The following is a 20,691-nucleotide window of genomic DNA, read 5'->3' on the forward strand; positions in this document are numbered from 1 at the left end:
AAGAAATTAATGCTTATTGCTGTATGCCAGTGAGATTGTGTGGCTTCGTTATGTAGCAAAAGATGAGGCATTTATGCTTATCTGGCATGACTCTTAGTCTAGACCGTCTAATTTTGGAGAGCTGCTCCAAGCAAAGCGTGTGCCCAAAGGCAATGCCCCATGAGGTTCTGGTTCTGGATTAAATGTGTTTGTGCACGTGATTATACACACTGGACGGAAGTGTGCATGTGCCTATGGCACTGGAAGGTGTAAGCCCTTGAACAGGCATGCATGTGGGAAGCTCATGGAGAGCAGAGTGGTAGCTAACAGCTCCCACCTGTGCACATCTGTCTGAAGGGCCATGTGAAAAGCCCAGAGTTGGATTCGCTGTTGCCTCACTCCCTTTCCCCAAACCTCAGACATCCTGGAGTGGAGCTGGAAACATCTGAGCCCTGTGAAGCAGGGAGGATAGGTTCCAGAAAGCAAAGGGGCAGTAAACCCCACAGAAGTACCTTTGTGGCAATAGAGCTTAATTCATCTCCTGAGAAAAGTACGAGAAAGGGTCCCAAGTCCTTCGTAGTCTCAGCTGTCCAGTTCCCGGGGAGCCTACAAAGAGATGATAAGCAGTGAACTGGAAAACCATGCTGTTGTCCCTGGCTCGCAGCATCCTTTTCTTTTCTTTTTTTTTAATTTTTAAAACCTGTGTTTTAATGTTTATTATTTTTGAGACAGAGACACAGAGCGCGAGTGGGGGAGGGGCAGAGACAGAGGGAGACAGACTCTGAAGCAGGCTCCAGGCTCTGAGCTGTCAGCACAGAGCCTGACGTGGGGCTCAAACCCACAAACTGTGAGATCATAACCTGAGCTGAAGTCAGACGCTCAACCAGCTGAGGCATCCAGGTGCCCCTCCCAGCAATCTTTTCTTGCAGGAACAGATTTCATACGTGGACAAGTCCCACTTCCCCGACCAAGAAAACAGGCACGTGATGCAGGATATCACATGCAGGACACCGAGCCACCCTTGGGGATTTTGTTGGAACTAGACTCTCTTTCTTCTGGTATCCCCAGCAGTAAAGAGGACATTGGAAGCGGTTCCTGTTACCAAGTGCAGAAAATAAAGGCCACACCAAGGAACACAGAGCTGAGGGATGGGAGGAGCATATTCCCGACAACATCGCTTGAGCCTCTGGATCCAGTCATGTGTGAAGTATACCCCTGCAGTTTTTAGTTACATTCTATTTCTGAACTCAGTAAATTCCCTTTTGTTAGCCTGAATTGAATTGTTGAATTTCTGTCATTTATATCACAACCTTTCCTTCCTCCCCTTCTTCTTCCACTACTGTCCCCGTCCTACAGGTGTAGAAATTAAAGTGCATGGGGTGCCTGGGTGGCTCAGTCGGTTAAGCATCCGACTCTTGACTTCAGCTCAAGTCATGATCTCACGGTTCGTGAGTTTGAGCCCCCGCATCAGGCTCTGAGCTGACAGCACAGAGCCTGCTTGGGATTCTGTCTCCTTCTCTCTCTGCCCCTCCCCTGCTTGCTCTTTATCTCTCTCTCAAAATAAATAAAAATAAACTTTAAAAAAAATGTTAAAAGAAAGGAAATTAAAGTGCAAAAAGATTAAGTAGGTTTTCCCAGGTCACACACACAATAAATGATACAAACAAAATTTTAACCCAAGGAGTCGGCCTTCCGAGTCCATGATCTTAAACTGTATATAAAAGGGCAGTGCCTGGGACATGGTAATTGCTCCACAAACATTTGCTGTTTAACCGCTGACTGATGGTTAGGCCCTACTCAAATATCTGCCCTAACTTCAGAAGACTCTACATGAGAGACAACAGTTCTGTGTTCCTCCAGAGAGCTCCCCCACTGAGCTGACAGTAGTTCAATTAGTTGCATTACTATTATTGCCATTGTTATTTCACAAGAACAATAATGCCACCTCCCTGCAATTGTAAAGTGCCATCGGTCCAAAAACTTTACATAAGCCAAGATGTATTGGTGACAACCACATGAGTGGCCACTGTTACTGTCATTTTACAGGGCATCTGAGGCCAAAAAAAAGTCACATTTCTAGAATAAATGTAAGCCAGACCCTTCTAGAATAAACATAAGCATCTAACCTTGCCCTAAACTAGAGACTCTCTCTGGGTTTTTCGGGGTATTTTTAAATTTTTTTAATGGTACTTATTTGAGAGAGAGAGAGAGAGAGACAGACAGACAGAGTGTGAGCTGGGGAGGGGCAGAGAGAGAGAGACACAGAATCCGAAGCAGGCTCCAGGCTCTGAGCAGTCAGCACAGAGCCTGACGTGAGGCTTGAACCCACGAGCTGTGAGATCATGATCTGAGCCGAAGTCAGAGGCTTAACCGACTGAGCCACCCAGGCACCCCAAGACTCTCTCTGTTTTTTGTGTTTTGTTTGTTTGTTTTAATTTTTTTACATTTATTTATTTTTGAGAGACAGAGAGAGACAGTGTGAGCAGGGGAGGGGCAGAGAGAGAGGGAGACACAGAATCAGAAGCAGGCTCCAGGCTCCGAGCTGTCAGCACAGAGCCCGATGCGGGACCCGAACCCACGAACTGTGAATTCATGACCTGAGCCGAAGTCGGAAGCTTAACCGACTGAGCCACCCAGGCGCCTCATCTCTCTCTGTTTTAAGGGCAGGAGCACCAGGGCTCGGTGCCCCAGAGCCTGCACCCCACCCCAAAGCGAGCCCCAGCCCCTCCTCACCCCTGCTGTTCCAGGAGCCTGAGCCTCACTGCAGCCTTCTGCTCCGGGCTGAGGTGCGGGCAGTCTCGGAGTCTGTGCAGGGCTGTGGCCCAGGCCCGGGGGGAGACCCCGTGGTAGATGGTGGCTGCCGGCAAGTGGCAGAGCAGGTCCCCCACGATGTCTACCATGAACTCGTCGGCAACGGAGTTGTTCTGAAACCGACAAGTGGAGCTGATGGGAAGATCCAGCAGGGTTCAAGACCGTGACCCCTCGACAACCCATCCCGATCCCAAACCTCGTCAAGGTTCCAGGATCTGAATCACCCGCCCCACCATGGACTAGTAATGACAGCACAGGGTCTGATTTTACCCCAGGGATGCAGGCCTCGGGAGCTATTGGCCCCACCAAGGGGCCGGTGAGGGCAGAAGATTCGCCACATAGTGGACACTCCATAAATGAGGGCTGACGTCATCACTGGTGCCACTGCTGGGAGGTCACCCCAGAGTTCAACAACCATTCTAATACTACAACAATAATAAAAACAGCACCTCAAACTGTGGATGGGACTAGAAAGCCTCTAAGGCTCTTTCCCCAAATGACCAAAGTAGGTAACATTTGAGTGCTTAATACATGCCAGGTCTTAATCTCCATCTTCAAAGTAACTGTAAGGGATAAGTACTAATATCACCCACTTTTTAAAAAATTTTTTTAACATTTATTCATTTTTGAGAGACAAAGTGCAAGCAGGGGAGGAGCAGAGAGAGGGAGACACAGAATCCAAAGCAGACTCCAGGCTCTGAGCTGTCAGCACAGAACCCGACATGGGGCTCGAACTCACAAATGGCAAGATCATGACCTGAGCCAAAGTCCGATGCTTAACCGACTGAGACACCCAGGTGCCCCTGCATTATTCACTTTTTTAAAGACAAACTGCTAGCCAGTGGCAAGGCTGGGATTTACACTCAGACAGTCCGCCCTTTGGGCCTTGGCACTGAATATATTGCCTATTTCATGCCCTCAATAACTTTGTGCAGGAAGTGCTCTTGTACCCATCTTAGGGATGAGAAGACTGAGGCTCAGAGAGAGGGAGTGGCTTGCTGGAAGCCACGCAAACAATCACTGCCAGAGGCCAGTCTAGATCCCAGACTCTGTGTACTGTGATCTTTCTAGTCCCCCACACCAGCCTCCCATCATTCAAGTCCCAGGATGACAGTCCTCAAAACCAATGGCCAAGACTGTCCCACCCAGGGCTCCAGGACCAGCTTCGAGACCCACAAGTCAGACTTCTGGCCATCACCACAAGCTCAAGATCCCAGCCAGATTCCCTGAGGGCTCCCCAGGATGGCCAAGATACCCAGAGGGGAAGGGACCCCAGGGAAAGTGCCAACCAGGAAGAGTTTCCTTACCAGGCACTGCTGTACCTTCCTAAGGACTGAATTCTTCTTGTGGGTATCTAAAACCAAGGAGTCCAACCGACTCTTCCCCAGGCTGATCAGAAAGGGCACACACTGGGAAGCTGGGACAGAAGCCAGGTAGTGAGCCCTGGAAAGAGACAGAAGAATAAGAGAGGAGGGAACAGTGGCTGTTCTGCATTTGCCCCTGAAATCAGCCTTCACATGCCCAAGAGCTTATCCCAGGACCATTCTTTACACGTTTGTTCTCCCCAGTGATGTGGCTCCTCTTGGCAGGTAGCAAGCCTCCCACCCATCACGCTCCTCTTCCCGCCATGCCCCTCTCCTATGAGCGGGAAGCAAACTCCCATCATGCTTCTCTTCTATGCCCCAGTAGCAATGATCAGGGAATGGGGTCTCCATAAACATATGTTGACTGATGGACTGGCTGAGGGGAGATGAAGGGAAAGAAAGAGAAAAAGGAGAAGAGACAAAGAAGAGAGAATAAAATAGAAAGTAAGAAAGACAAGGAGAGAGCGGAGAAAGTAAGAGAAATGACACCCAATTCTGGCATCTCCGGGGTAGAATCCCCCAAACTCTTGACCATGTATTCTTAACAGAGGCAATATGGCCCCCAAGGGGGAAAAACCGGTTCAGGTAGAGAGAGGGAGTGAAAAAACAATCTTAGTTATTACAATGATTTGTGACCCACTAAAGCTCAACTCTATTCAACAAAATCTTATTCCTGATAAATTCTCTCATTCCAGAGAAATTAAATTGTTCCCTTTAGGGAGGCAATAATGAAACAAAAGTTGAGAAAGACTGCTCTAGACCCATACGGCCTACTCATCATGATCACTAGACTGTTCCAAAACCAAATTCTACAGGTTCTTCTTCCTCTATGCCATCCCAGATGTCTTTTTCCCTTTAACCCCAAATCTGTCATTGCTACCAACTTTGTATTACTCAAATCTGTTCTCCCCTCTCCATTCGCAGTACTGGGGTTTTATTTATCTCTTCATTCATTCAGCAAATCTCTGCTGCCTGCCAGGCACTGTACTGGGCATGAACACGACATGAGGGGCAGGTGCTCGCTCTCAGGATACTTCATCCTAGTAGGGTAAAGACAACAGAAACCAGTGAATAAAACAGGCCATTTCAGCCAGTGATAAATGAAAATGGTTCTGCAGTGGAGAATGATGGTAAGGACAGCTGGGGGGCCCGTTCTAAGACAGAGGTATTTAAGCTGGGATGTGGATGAGTGGAAAGAGACAGCCATGCCAAGGGCCAGGCTGTAGAAACAAGCTTTCACTGTCTCCCTCCTTCCAGCCAGGCCCCCTGTCCATCTACTGCATGGACAGAGGTAACCATCTCTCTGAAACATAAACCTGAAGATCGTGCCAGGAATACAGGAGGAATACCTCAGGGTGTCACAGAGGCCCTCCCTGATTGGACTGTCCCTTACCTCTCTGGCCTTCTCTCTCCCAGCTACTCTGCAGACACACACCATGTTTTCCCCAGAGTGCTTCACTGAACCAAACATCCCTTGTGCCCCTGCCTGGAGTGTCCATCTCGAACTCCAAAATGCAAGCTCCTTCTCTGAGCTTTACTTTAGTCTCCTCCAACTCTCCAGTCGGAAGGAGACAAGTCCCCCTCCGTGCCCTGTGCCTTTCACTCCTTCCCATGGTAGCAGCATCTGGCTCTCTTAGAGAACCACCCGCTTCACTCGAAAACCTTGCGGTTTGGAGTGGACCCTGCTTCACTCTTGGCTCCGGGGATGTAATACCAAACTAAGCCAGTCAAAGTTACCCATCTCCCCTAATCTCAGTCAGACTCAAAACTTATTGAGAAGGATGAGGGGAAAAAGTCTTTTAACCAGGAAGATATAACCTTGAATCGGCCAGACACAACCACAGAGAAAGAAGTTGTCTAATAGAGAAGCCTAGAGAGGAAAGCTGGGTTAAAAGACAGATAGATGACCACTGAGACCCTGGATCCAGCCATGCCTGAAGTCTATCCCTGGACTTTCCAGTTACCTGGAACCAAAACTGCCTTTTACTGTCTAAGCCAGTTTGAGCTAAGGCTTTATCACTTTCAACCAAAGAGCAACTTGACATTATAATTGACTTCATGCTTGTCTATTCCCCCTCCCCAAGATTGTAAGCTCTTGTACGGGGGAAAATAAATTATCTTTGAGGACACAGTAAGCACTCAGTAAATATTTTTTGAAGAAATGAGGGCAATTAACAGCAAGAGAAGGAAGAGGGAAATAGAAGAGGAAAGAGTGTCCAGACTATGAAAAGCAGGGCTGCGCCCTCCCACGTCTGAATGCCCACACATACCAGGAGAAAAATCCCCATGACTTACATTAGCCCTGATCACTTTGGAGCCTGGCACAGCTGAGAGGCCAGCCCAGATGGGACCTGTGTCAAGGACATTCACTCAGGCTTGGGTTGCTTTGGCTTTGGTTTTTAAATAACCGAAAAAAAGCAAGAGCGCCTGTCTGAAACGTTTACGTGGGACTCAGAATTTAAATCCTGATTTGCAAGGGCTTCACCGTAGAAGACACTCTCCACTCTGTCTCTGGTTCCTCACAAAAACCCGGGGGTAGATGACTTGGATGGCTCCCACCAATCTCACTCTTGGGCCCGAGAGGGGAGCCAATGTTCACTTACGGGAGGGCAGCCAAGAGGAAGGGCGGCAGAGAGGATCTGGAGACCTCCCAGTATTTCCACGCCAAACAATTAACCTGAAAGATTAAAGCAGTTCTAGGAATCTAGTCCTGTAGTAATAAGAGCAAACACAGACTGTGCTTTCTGTGGGCCAGGCACTGTGCTAAGTGCTCTGTATACGCTTACTTTCTATTTAATAAAACACCCTATGACGTAGGTACTGCTACTGTGCCCAGTTTATGGATGAGAAAACTGAGGCAATCACAAAGGGAATACAAAAATTGAAGTCTGAGAATGCTCCCCTGTTTTGCTTATAACTGCAAGGAAGTAAGATATTAGATTAATTAAAGAAGGAGGCCATTAGGGGCACCTGGGTGGCACAGTCAGTTGAGCAGCCGACTTCGGTCAGGTCAAGATCTCGAGGCTTGCAAGTTCGAGCCCCGCGTCGGGCTCTGTGCTGACAGCTCAGAGCCTGGAGCCTATTTCGGTTTCTGTGTCTCCCTCTCTCTCTCTGCCCCTAACCCACTCGCATTCTGTCTCTGTCTCTCTCAAAAATAAATAAACGTTAAAAAAAATTTTTTTTTTAAAAGAAGGAGGCCATTAGACTAATGTGGCCCTAATGACACGGTGCCCTCAGTGAGCACACCAAAATCTAAGTCTGTAAATGCCTCGAGGTTATGAAATCAAAGCACTGACAACAACCATCACAAAGAGCCAACTGGGCTTTAAGCGACAGCCAGTCAAATAATTTCCTTTCTCTGCATCTGCACTTTCTCTCTATAAGTCTTTCCAGAGCCCTCCAAACCACTTCCTGTTTGGTGCTGCCTGATTCTAATCGATTTTTTGCTCAAATTAACTCTTAAAATTTTTAATACTCCTCAGTTTACCTTTTAACAGAGATACAACTTGACTGTCTCTGGGTTTGGGATTGGTGACATAAACTGTGGTATATCCACATAACCGAGTGCTGTGCAACTATTTTGTTTCAATAAGGTAGACTTGTATCTGTGAACACCGGAATGATGGCCAGGTCCTATTTTATATACATACACCCATGTTACAGAGCGAAACAGCACAGTATATATAGTATGAACTCATTTGTGGTTTTTTTTTTTTAATTACACGTACATATGTTTTATACACACCAAAAAAAAAAAAAAAATTTTAAAGTTGGTAACAAACTTTTGCTTGTGGTTACCTTAAGAGCAGGGACTCTCAATCTTAGATCCTTTGCCATTTTGGGTTGGAGAGTCCTTGTGTGTGGGGCTGCATTGTAGTTAGGAAGCAGCATCCCTGGCCTCTACTCAATGGATGCCGGTGGCATCTCCCCCAGGAGTAACAACCCAAAGTGTCTCCAGATTTGGCCAAACAATGCTCTGAGAATCACTGCTCCAGGGGAAATGGGGGGAACATTTGCTCTCTCTATATTGTCTTATTTTTTTATGATAATTATGTATTTTCAGCAAAAATGTAATCAATAAAGGCAAATTTTCTAATTAACTGGTATTTGAACGTCCTGAGAATGGGAGGATTCTAGGTCAGGAGCTTTGTCGGGACAATTCTTCCTCTTTGAACGTGTAGGTCTTCCTCAAAGTGGGTGTGACCTCCATCCATTGGATCGGTGTGATGAGTATAAAGGACACAACCATGCCGGGGTCCAGGTTCCAGAAATAATTTGCTTTCCTCCCTGCCTGGGTCAATAGTTCTCACCAGGGAACTGCTGGAAATGTCAATTAGGAGGCTTCACCCCAGGCTTACTGTAAGGGAAGGGAAACTGCCAGTGAGGCTCTGTAATCTGCGTTGGCTTTTCTTTTTTTATTCTGTGTGTTTTTAACAGCTTCACTGAGGAATACTGATATGCAATGACCTGCACATATTTAACGGGTACACTGTGATGAGTTTGGACACATGCAAACGCCGTGATGCCATTATGACAAGCAAGGTAACAGACACATCCAACACCTCCCAGTTTCCTCGTGTCTCTTTGTTTCTGTTTTTGTGGTAAGAGCACTTAACGTGAGAGCTACCCTCTTAACAAATTCTGAAGTGCACAATATCATATTGTTAATTACAGGCACAGAGCTGCACAGCAGATTTCTAGAACTTATTCATCTAGCAACACTGAAACTTTATACCCATCAAACAACTCCAGCCTTCCAGGTAATGCTGATGCTCACATTTGGGAACCAATGACACAATGGACAATCCAAATGGAATGGCAGAGCTTTGTGAAATTTTTGCATAGTCTTCCAATGACCTCAAAGGATTATACACCAAGCTTTACTCTTACTTCCTGGTTCTCGGGAAGAGAATTCGTTGGTTGGAAACTTTTCATTCAGATCTGCAACACTCGGGCCTGAGGTGGGAAGATGCCTTGTACATCTGCCCGCTCACCCTCTCTGGACCCCGTATCATCGACGGTTCTCACTTCCAAGTCCAAATGCTGTTCTCAAGGCCTATCTTTACTTGCTTAGATCCACTAAAAAGTCAGTGTCTGCCTCTGGTCTCCCCAAAGAGTTAACGAGCCTCCCTAGCCATTTGGAAAATGAAGCATTAAATGAAGAAGGAAAGTACTCTCCTTGGAGTATTGTTCCTATTCCAGGTTACCCGTGGAAAGGCTGGGAAGGAGGGAACGACCTTCGGTCTCAGGAGGACATAATTAGGAATATGAGAAATGGTATACCCTACCACTGGATTTTAAGGTTCAGATCTGAGTATGGAATAACCCATCTGTTGAAGCTCTGGCTGCAGAGTTGGGTTATCTGGAGCTTTTAAAAGAGAAACTGGAGAAAAACCTGGCTCAGTATTTGGCCCCACGTCATCACCTGCATGGGAATATATATCTTGGCACAAATATCTTAAGCCACCACAGTCCATCAAGGCCCACGACTGGGGCAAGAAGAGAGAACGAGAGGCATGAATGTGCTACGACGGTACCTGGTACGGTGAGAGCAGGGAGAGGTTGTTCTCAAAATAGTGGAAATGGGCCAGAAAGGAGTCCGCATTCATGGCATCAATGTGCGAGCACGTCACGCCTTTGACCAGCTGCCCTGTGCTGGAAAACAAAACAAGGGACCCGGGAGAAGAGGGGGTGGGGCTGGGGTGCCTGAGTGGCTCAGTCAGTTAAGCATGTGACTCTTGATTTTGGCTCAGGTCATGATCCCAGGGTCGTGGGATCAAGCCCGAGTCAGTCTCTGCGTTGAGCATGGAGCCTGCTTGGGATTCTCTCTCTCTCTCTCTCTCTCTCTCTCTCTCTCTCTCTTTCTCTCTCTGTCTCTCTCTCCCCCTCTCCCTCTCTCTCTCCCTCTCCCTCTCCCTCTGCCCCTCCCCTGCTCGTGTGCATGCTTGCACATGTGCACTCTCTCCCTCTCTCAAGGAGAAAAAAAGGAAGGGGTTGGGGAGAGAGAGGAAAGGACTAGAGAAGGCAGGTCTGATGGGACACAGGCTGCAGACAGCCCACTTTCCCTCCTGAGACATCAGGCTCCAGAGGGCCTGTCAGCCCCCAGACCAAGTACACCCGCGTACCTCAGCAGCTCCTCAGGCCTTCTGGTTGTCTTTGACAGAAGCTCAAACAGGAACAAGGCCTGAGGGAAGAGAATGGTTGCTAGCATGGATGGAGCAGTCACTTACTCACTGCTGAGCACTGTGTGCCTAGTACCATGAGGCCCTTGGAGGAAGACACACAATGATACCATTTTCCAGATGGGGAAGGCTTAGGCTTAACAGGCTGTGTTACTACCCAGGCCCGCACAATTGCCAGGTGGTAGAGCTGGGATGTGAACTGGGGTCAGAGTAATTGCAGAACCCACGCTCCCACACCCCGGGGACTCCCTATGCTCTAGGACCGGAATGAGGGGCAAAGCCACCAGACGGCAGGCTGGAACTTTACTTTCTATGCTTTACGAAGCCGCTGACCAGGTGAGCATCCTCTGTAGCCCCTATTTCCATGCCCACCTGCTAGCTCCCAGGAAGTAAAAGTGGAAGAGACAGATGAATAGACCAGGACAGTCTAGAAAGTACCATGAATAAAGTAACTCCTGCTTGCAGCACTCACTCCCCTCCAACCCTCCCAGATGGGCACTCTAGAAGAACAATATCTAGCAGGCAGGGGAGCCGTTTGTTTTAAGGAACGTAATTTTACAGAACACCTAACTTGCAGATGCGATCAAGTATGACATTCATCTATTTTATAGACTCTGGAACTTTGAATGTAATTCCCCAAACAGAATAAATTGTGAGCCAGCATTAGGCAGAGGCATCTGTGACAGGGCAGCCAGGCCCAGGAGAAAGGAACAGCTAGGGAGGTAAGTTCCTGAAGCTCTGTGTGTAGCCCCAGTTATCTCCTCAGGCCGAATCAAGTTCTGGGACCCTCCCACAGTCTTCCCCATCACAGGAAACGGCCACTCCATCAATGAGGTTGCTGAGAAAAAATGGCTGGAAGACATCTGTGGCAGGATGTGTTTTCCAAAGTGGCCACAAATTATGCTCTTCTAGAACCTTCCAGAACCACTATCCCACCAAGAGGTGGAATCTTTGTCCTCTCTGCATGAAGCTGGGGGCAGGGCTGGGTGACTGCCTCCACAGATAGAGTAAAGCAAAAGTGATGCTATGTGACTTCCCCAAGGCGAGGTCACCAAGGTGACACAGCTTCTCATGGATCTCTCCCCTGGGAGTCCCAAACCACCCACAGAAGGCCAGCCACCCTGCATGGGAATGCATGCAGTTCCTAGGGCTGCAGTAACAAATTACCATGAACTTCGTGGCTGAAAACAATAGAAATCATTCGTTCAGAGTTCTGGAAGCCAGAAGTCAGAAATCAAGGAGTCAGCAGAGCTGAGCTCCTGCCAAAGGCTGTAGGGGAGAATCCTTCCTCCCCTCTTCTAGCTTCTGGTGGCTCCAAGCGGTTCCGGCTTATGGCTACATCACTCGGGTTTCTGCCTTCGTCTTCACATGGCCTTCTGTATGCACATCCAATCCCTTTTGTCTGCATCTCTCTAGCATCCGGGTTGTCGCCTCTCATAAGGGCTCTTGTCACTGGATTTAGGGCCTGCTCAGATAACTGAGACTGGTCTCATCTTGAGATCCTTAGTTAAATCTGCAAAAACTCTTCTTCCCAAATAAGGCCACATTCCCACGCACACGTTTTGGGTGGACGTATATTTGGCGGGGGCACCGTTCAGCCCATGACATGGAGAGAACACACACGGGTGGCGAGAGACGCCCCCAGCCCTTTGAGAATGCGTCCAGAATGCGACCACGGGTTACCACCCGCGTTGCCACCACCTAGTCCAAGCCACTTGTCTTATCTGGAATACACAACAGCCTCCTGACTGGTCCCCTTGCTTCCACTCTTGCTCTCAATTCAGTCCCCGTGCAGCAGCTGTGGGATTCGATGCAAACGAAAGTCGGAGAACAACCCTTCTCAAACCCTCCCAACAGCTCCTCATGTCACCCACAGTAGAAGGCAGTCCTCACGGTGTCCCTAGGGGTCCTGAAGATCAGCCCCTCCCATAACCTCTCTGAGCACAGGGAGGTTGTCTCCAGCTACCCCCACCAAAAGAGCCCACTGTCTACCCTTTCCCATTTTGATTTAGGTTCTCCTTAGCACGCATCATCATCTAGCACAGCTTGGGTTTTAGCCACTAATCTTGTATCTCGTCTGTCTCCCTCCTTCACAGGATGGAAATTCTGGGACGGCAGGCCGTTTTGTCTACTTTGTTCACGGCTGCATCCCCAGCAACGTGAACAGCTCCTGGCATCAACTTTTGATGAGTGGATAAAATACAGAGTTGATTGAATAAAAGTCCAGAGAGCTCGAAGAGGCTTCAGCCTCCAAAGCACAGTCCTCCCCAAGCAGCCTCAGCACCAGCAGCCCTTAATAATACGTGTGATAACCGCTAATAGTTAGAGTGCACTGCCATGTGCCCGGTGGTATAAAGATACATCTTGCATCACTGATTCTCATGAAATCATCCCCATTTCGCACATGAGAAAACTGAGGCCGAGTGAGAAGGAGCACCCCAAAATTAACTGATAGCCACACCCAAATACACACTCAGGTCTTGTCCAATTTCTTAACACTACACTGTTTTGCCTCCTGAGTTTAATTACACGGAAATAAATTTCTTTTACCAAATTAACCTTAAACAGACCTTTCCCACAAGGCAGACTCAAAAATTCAGGAGTGGGGCGCCTGGGTGGCGCAGTCGGTTAAGCGTCCGACTTCAGCCAGGTCACAATCTCGCGGTCCGTGAGTTCGAGCCCCGCGTCGGGCTCTGGGCTGATGGCTCAGAGCCTGGAGCCTGTTTCCGATTCTGTGTCTCCCTCTCTCTCTGCCCCTCCCCCGTTCATGCTCTGTCTCTCTCTGTCCCAAAAATAAATACAAAAATTGAAAAAAAAAAAATTAAAAAAAAAAAAATTCAGGAGTGATCTGGGCATCTTATTACTAATAAAAAATATATACTGAAAAGTCTTAGTTTGCGAGCATAATTTGTTCCAGAAACATGGTTGTAATCCAAAGCACTTGTATATCAAAGCGAATTTCAAGAACCACTGGCTCAGTTGTGATCATGTGACGTTCAGCATCACGTGCTACTTGTATTATAAGACATTGCTCTTTTACCAAGTTAAAATGTATTAGAAATGTTTGCTCATCTTGCAGGACCCTCACAGAACAAGTTACTCACAACCCAAGGTTCTACTGTATTTAGTTTTGTTTTGGTTTTTCATTTTTTTTAATGTTTTATTTTTATTTTGAGAAATGCTCCCGCTGCGAGCAGAGGAGGGGCAGAGAGAGGGAGATAAAGAATCTGAAGCAGGCTGAGCGGTCAGCACAGAGACCAACAATGCAGGGCTCAAACCCATGAACCACGAAATCACGACCTGAGCCAAAGCTGGATGCTTAACCAACTGAGCCACTCAGGCATCGCTACTGCATTTAGCTTAAAACCCTAGGAATTTCCTAAGTGAGGAGAGCCATCAAGGTGTCTTTTGTTATGTGAATGATGACTTCAGGAAAACACCTGAGGAAGGAGGGATGTTGCAGAAAGAACCAAACACGGGATTGGAGGGTCGGAACTTTCAGTCCCACCCCCAACCCGCAGGGAGGGGAGAAGGGCTAGATGTTGAACCAATCATCAATGGCCAACGTTTTAATCAACCATGCTTACATAATAATGTCTCCATAAAAATCCAAAAGCACCAGGTTCTGAGAGCTTTCAGTTGGTGTACATGCGTAGGTGTTGGGAGGGTGGCGCATCTGGAGAGGGCGTGGAAGCCCTGTACCCTTTCCCCCATATACCTTATCCAATGCATCTCTTCAATCTGGCTGTTCCTGGGTTATATCCTTTTATAATAAGCCGATGAGCTAGTAAGTAACATGTTTGAATTCTGTGAGCCACTCTACCAAATTAATCAAACCAAGGTGGGGGCAGCAGGGTCACTGGAACCTTCAATCTACAACTGGGAGGTCAGAAGCACAGGGAACAGCCAAGACTGGTGACTGGCACTTGCAGTTGAGGGGCAGGGGGTATAGTATTGCAGGACTGAACCCTTACCCTGTGGGATCTGATGCTATCGCCAGTATACAGTGTCAGAATGGAGTTGAATTGTGGAACACCCACGATTCTCCGCTATGTTGGAGAATTCCTTGTTGGTGTGGGAGCCTCCAACCCCCAACACACACACATACATACACACACATCCAAATCGGTGTCAGAATCCTTAGTGGTCATACCTGACTCCTCCGAAGTTCCTTTTCCTTTAGGACTGTTGTGTTAAATCTGGGTTCCCTCCGTAAATTGAAGAGAGATACTTCTTTGAAGAAAGCCCCCTGTATTTCCAAAATGCCTGAGACAGTGTCTCCTGCTTCGATCATCTGCCAAGAGTGAGAATAAACGTAATGACCACCTCGTAGAAGGTGCACTGAACTTTGCACAAGGCCCAGGGACTGTGTCAGTGATTCACAGGCCATAAGATTCAGCATATCTGCTCAGCAACCCTGTGAGGTGGGGGACTTCCCTTACCCCATTTTGCAGGTAAGAAAACTGAGGCTTCATAAATAATTGGTTGGAAGTTGATAAGTAAGATTCAAAGATTCAAGCACAAGTCTGTCTTATTCAGGAACGTATGCAATTTTAACCAAACGTGCTATTGCTCTCGGCAAGGTGTTGATATTTTAAGCCAAGCTTCTTAAGTTTGGTCTCCTAACAGATTTTGTAACTGGACATAGCAGGTCTGATAAAACAGGATACCCAAAGACCCACTGCCAAGTGAGAATATAGGTGTGACTTCGGATCATGGAAGGGGCTTTCAGAAGCACTCTGGGGCCTTCAGGATTCATTTTTAGGTTTGAAAAACGTGCAAAAATTATTATATCAAGAAACCTAATTTAACTAAAGTCTTCCAGAGTCAACTGGTGAAGGAAAGCACCAGGGTCTGGGAGGAAATTTGGTGTGACCCACGGAGCTCCTTCTGGAAAGGAGGAAAGGTGGGCACCAGGAGAAGGCATCATCTAGGTTCAGAATGCTCCCTCGCCAAGGGCTGAGCTAACCCCAGCCCTGAGTCGACAGCCCAAAGTCATAGCCCACTCACAACACCCCAAAACCACATACTCTGTGAGCCACACGGCTGAGGACGAGATGTCTTTCTCTCACCTTGCTGAGGACGCCTTGCTGCTGGGCAGGTGACAAGTCGGACACATGCAGGGAGATCGTGCTTCTCAGGACCTGTAAGAGGTCCCTGCGATCCATGCTGTAGAAGGCCTGGGTGCCAACCCCAGCCAGCAGCACGCCCATCTGGCTGACGTTGTAGAAAGACAGCACCTGGCAAGACGGGCCGCGAGGAGCGTGAGGTTCTGTTCTAGTTTCTCACCTGGCCGACACTTGCCCCTCTGCATGTTGGGTATCTGGGATGGGTACCGGGGCACCACGGTGAACAGACACATGCTGCCCTCCCAGACCTTCCTTCCTTCCTTCTATCAGAAAAGAGAGGGGATATCAAAACACAACACAGAAGGCAAGTGCTCTGCCGGGGGAAGAACCCTGCTGTCCGAGGCCACAGCACAAATATCAGAAAGCGATGATCCGTGCACCACAGCTGGGCAGGCAATAGGCTTTTGTGTGTGTGTTTAATTTGAACTGGCTGACAACACTTAAAAACTGAGGAAACTGGGGCACCTGGGTGGCTCAGTCGGTTAAGCACCCGACTTCGGGCTCAGGTCATGATCTCATGGTTCGTGAGTTCAAGCCCTGCATCAGGCTCTGACAGCTCGGAGTCTGGAGCCCGCTTCAGATTCTGTGTCCCCCTCTCTCTCAGCCCCTCCCCCACTCACACTCTGTCTCACTCTCTCTCTCTCTCAAAAACAAATAAACATTAAAAAATTTTTTTTTTAAACTGAGGAAATTTGGAGGCACCTGGGTGGCTCAGTTGGTTAAGCACTCAGCTCTTGATTTCGGCTCAGATCATATCCCTCGGTTCATGAGTTGGAGCCCCAAGTTGGGCTCTCCACTGACGGTACGGAGCCACTTAAGTTTCTCTCTCTCTCTCTCTCTCTCTCTCTGCCCCTTCCCACCTCTCTCTCTCCTCTCTCTCTTTCTCTCTCTCAAAATAAATAAATAAACTTAAAACAATTTTTTAACTGGGTAAATTTTCATTAAAATCCAGGTTTGAGTCTGATTTTTAAAAAAATCTGAGTGCCAAGCAATACTGGGTCCATGTTGGCAACAATTGGCAAGAACTGACCAGCAGGTGCCCCTTGAGGTTGGGTCGTGGGGCTATCAGTTTACCCAGCCCCTCTCACTTGTACCCATTTTTCTCATTACGTCACCTGACATAGCAAAGCCCCATGTTCGTCTATCTCCATGCAGAAGCTCTGAGTTGAAATAAAGAAATGTTTTGGGGGGGGGGGCGCCTGGTGGCTCAGTAGGTTAAGTGTCTGACTTCAGCTCAGGTCATGATCTCACGGTCCGTGGGTTCGAGCCCCGCGTTGGGCTCTGTGCTGACAGCTCAGAGCCTGGAGCCTGCTTTGGATTCTGTGTCTCCCTCTCTCTCTGCCCCTCCCCCTACTCTCTCTCAAAAAATAAATAAACATTTAAAAAATTAAAAAAAAAAAAAAGAAATGTTTCAGGATCTGGGTCTGATATTTTATGACAAATAGGATTGTAGCTGTCTGCCCCATCAGAAACTATGCTTGTTTTTTCTCCCTCCTTTAGAGTAAAGATGCCAGATGGTTTTCCATACAAACAGGGACACTCATTCCTTAGGTCTACAAAAAAGCCAGTTGAATGGTTTCCCTGTTATGCTCTGTAGAATGGATAGTCTCTACTGTCCTCAAGGAAAGCAAGACCTTTCGAGCTCTTGGCTTCTTCGTAAGTGGCCTGACCTCTCTGTAGGAAGAGATGGACACTAGGAAAAAGACAAGCCACTTTGTCCAGGGTTGGGAGGAACAAGACAGTCTCCCTCAGCTCCCTAAAATCACATTCACAGAGAACTGTCCAGATAGACTCAGGTGGCCCTAGTCAAAACAGAGAAGGGCTGCAAAGATGTCAAACTAAAGATGCCATGAGGCTAGAGGGCACAAGAAGAATGGGCTAGCCTTGGCCTTGAGTCAGAAAGTAACAATGGGCAGACAACGGTCATGGTGCCATGCTGGAGGTAGTTAGCACGGGAGTTAAGCGAGTGGACTCTGAAGCCAGACATCCTGTGTCCCTTTATGTGACCTTGGCAATTCCCTTATACATTCTGTGCCTCTCATGAACGATATGGAAAATGAAGGTCATAACACACTCCTGACTTCACAGAGTTGTTGGAAACACTGAACAACTAACTCACTTAGACCCGAACCTGGCACACAGTAAGTACTTAATGAATATTTGTAACTGTTGTCATTTTGGAATTGGTCCCGATCCAATCCTCATGAACTAGTTGCATCCTGGGACATGGCTATGAGACAGAAAAAGCAGGACACCAAAATGTTTAGGGGCTCAGGTCTCTGGAGCCCCTTCTACCAAGCGCAGGGCAGAGAGACGGCTTCCCCAGGAAAAAGATTCATTTCCCACCCCAGGAGCATCTAGAGCGTGACTAAAGGATCCTGTCCCCCCCAAGCAAAATCCCCTCTGAAGACAATTCCCTCCCTGCAGCCCAAGATGAATAAAATAGCATTATCTCTCATCTCAAGATGAGGGATGTGTTCGCAGCCTCAACAACAAGCAAGGAAATCCTGGGATGGATCCCACGCTTTGCAAACAGCACAACAGTAGCTACTACTACTCCCTGAGCTCATACTCAAGGTCACATGTTCCAACCCCTTCCTGTGTACGGACTCAGAATCCTTACAGCCATCCTGCTGCAGAGGTGCTACTGTTATCCCCATCTTACAAACAGGGAAACTGAGGCAAAGAGAATTTAAGCCAATCGTCCAGTGTCCCACAGCTAGTAAATGGCAGAGCAAGTCCCCCTCGGCACTATTTTCTTACCGATTGGCCACCCTCCCTGTGTATCACTGGCCCTTGGGTCTCAGAGCATTAAAAAAGAGTTCAAAGCTCCAACTGACCTTCTCATGGGCCAAGTATTTGGCAGACAAGATGATGACCTGGCTCTTGGCCCAGCCTGAGACCTGGTTGAGAGTTGAGATGGCGCCATGCACAGCCTCGGGGGAGAGGGATTCCAGCTGACTGTGGGTCAAGCCCACAACCGCATCCGACAAAGAGCCCAGAGTCTCATTGAGGGTCTGGTTCTCTGTGGCAATGTCCAGGAGGTTGGCTTTGAGCTAGAAGGGAAGCAGGCTGAAATGAGGCTCGATAACAAGCAGGACAGTGGCTCCCTCTGCCTACACCCTGGGGTTGTCACAACACCACCACCACCCTACCTTCCCACCCCCTCCACCCTGTCGTCAAGCCCTGGCCAGACAATGAGTCGCCCACTGAGAACACCACCTCCTCTGGCCTTGACCTTAACATGCCGCAAATTCACTTTGTGCTTCATTTAAATATTAATTTGCGGGGCGCCTGGGTGGCTTAAGCGTCCGACTTCAGCCAGGTCACGATCTCGCGGTCCGGGAGTTCGAGCCCCGCGTCAGGCTCTGGGCTGATGGCTCGGAGCCTGGAGCCTGTTTCCGATTCTGTGTCTCCCTCTCTCTCTGCCCCTCCCCCGTTCATGCTCTGTCTCTCTCTGTCCCAAAAATAAATAAACGTTGAAAAAAAAATAAATATTAATTTGCTATTAAATCAAACTTAACACATGGCAGAAGGAAATTTTGTTCACTTTATCCATAATTCCACCACACTCTCATAGCATCTATTTTCTTTCTGTGACCTTGAACCCTGCATCCATACACATCTGTTATTCTTTCATGAAATATCCATGGTGTTTTTCATGTTATGTAATCCACGTAAAAATAATTCTCAACAGTAACAAGAAAGTAAGTCTCCTAAAAATCCTACCTCATAAAAATAACTATGATTAATTAAAGTAATGGGGCATGTTTGTGTCTAAGATTTCTGACGCCTTTATAAATATATGCATTATAAGTAAACTACAGCATATAGTTTTCACACAGTTGTAATATGAATGGAAGTGCAATGTTCTATGCCTTTTACTGAAAACTATTTTTATACATGTTTTCACATTTCTGGGATATCCTTAACAATTATTTTATTATAATATACCTGTTTAGTGATACAGTAACTGCTTCCAGTAAAGGTGATAAAATTATCTATTGTAACATGAGCTCTGTACCAAAAAAAAAAAGAAAAAAGAACCGTTCATGTTTTAACACCTGAAGTTGTAGGAATATATTCATCACAGACAAGTGCACCAGGCAATACTGAAATGGCCACTTGGGGGCAGCAGAGCAAAGTGAAAGAAACAGCTGTCACAGCCCCTGGGTTCTCCAATTCCGCAGCTGTCCTTCCGCAGGATTCAGCTTCCCAGTCTACATGTGGTAGAGCAGCGCTTCTCAAAGCCCTGTGGTCCTTGATGAGCAGTGTCACCTGGATGCTTGCTAGAAATGCAGATTCTTAGGCCCTACTCCCGCCCTCCTGAACCAGAGACCCTGGGCAAGAAGCCCAGCAACCTGTATTTTAACAAGTCCTCCAGGTGACTCTGATGCACGCTCTGGTTTGAGAAGTACTGAGCTCGGTGATCCCAAAGGGACACCGCTATCTTCATTTGCTCGGACTTTCTTTTTGTGCAGCCATGGCTACACATGCAACCTGTGGCCTTGAAATACATTCCTTTTATTTTGCTTTGAGCTTGCTTGGGAGGGATTCTTTTCCTTTGAAATAAAAATATGTGAGGCACCTGGGTGTTTCAGTCGGTTAAGCGTCTGACTTCAGCTCAGATCATGATCTCACGGCTCGTGGGTTCGAGCCCCACGTCAGGTTCTGTGCTGACAGCTCAGAGCCTGGAGCCTGCTTCGGATTCTGTGTCTCCCTCTCTCTCTGCCCCTCCCCCGCTCATTCTCTCTTCTCTCTCTCTCTCTCTCTCAAAAATAAACAAACATTAAAAAAATAAATTAAAGGGGCACCTGGGTGGCTCAGTCAGTTAAGTGTCTGGCTTCGGCTCAGGTTATGATCTCGCGGTTCGTGAGTTCCAGCCCCGCATGGGGCTTTGTGCTGACAGCTCAGAGCCTGAAGCCTATTTCGGATTCTGTGTTTCCCTCTGTCTCTGCCCCTCCCCCACTCGCACTCTGTGTGTGTGTCTCTCTCTCTCAAAAATAAAGATTAAAAAAACTAATTAATTAATTTTAAAAATATGCTCTGATCAAGATAATGATGACTGTTGCCAAATGTCAAATGGGATTGGGGATTTTATAGTTACATGTGAAAACCTGCTGTGGAATTATCGATGATTTTATCAACCTTTTCTTTAATGTTGTTCTCACGTCATCTTTTCCATTAAAAAAAAAAAAATGAGAAGGGCCAAAAAAGTGAGAGAAG

At 47.5% G+C, this 20,691-nt stretch overlaps 1 protein-coding gene across 4 annotated transcripts in view; it reads right to left on the bottom strand.

Moving 5' to 3' along the window:
• Nucleotides 1–20,691, bottom strand: part of OTOA (otoancorin) — a 76,258-nt gene that overhangs the window by 25,249 nt on the left and 30,318 nt on the right. For all 4 annotated transcript variants that reach the window (XM_045460738.1, XM_045460740.1, XM_045460741.1 and 1 more), the window contains 9 exons: nt 18,306–18,521; nt 15,409–15,576; nt 14,490–14,630; nt 10,280–10,338; nt 9,692–9,809; nt 6,758–6,831; nt 4,098–4,233; nt 2,713–2,903; nt 492–585 (listed from right to left, as the gene is read on the bottom strand). In XM_045460738.1, coding sequence (XP_045316694.1) covers nt 492–585; nt 2,713–2,903; nt 4,098–4,233; nt 6,758–6,831; nt 9,692–9,809; nt 10,280–10,338; nt 14,490–14,630; nt 15,409–15,576; nt 18,306–18,521 — 1,197 coding nt within the window. The remainder of the gene's footprint in view (nt 1–491; nt 586–2,712; nt 2,904–4,097; nt 4,234–6,757; nt 6,832–9,691; nt 9,810–10,279; nt 10,339–14,489; nt 14,631–15,408; nt 15,577–18,305; nt 18,522–20,691) is intronic.

This window comes from Leopardus geoffroyi, chromosome E3, assembly GCF_018350155.1.
Source record: "Leopardus geoffroyi isolate Oge1 chromosome E3, O.geoffroyi_Oge1_pat1.0, whole genome shotgun sequence".
Classification (NCBI taxonomy): Eukaryota; Metazoa; Chordata; class Mammalia; order Carnivora; family Felidae; genus Leopardus; species Leopardus geoffroyi.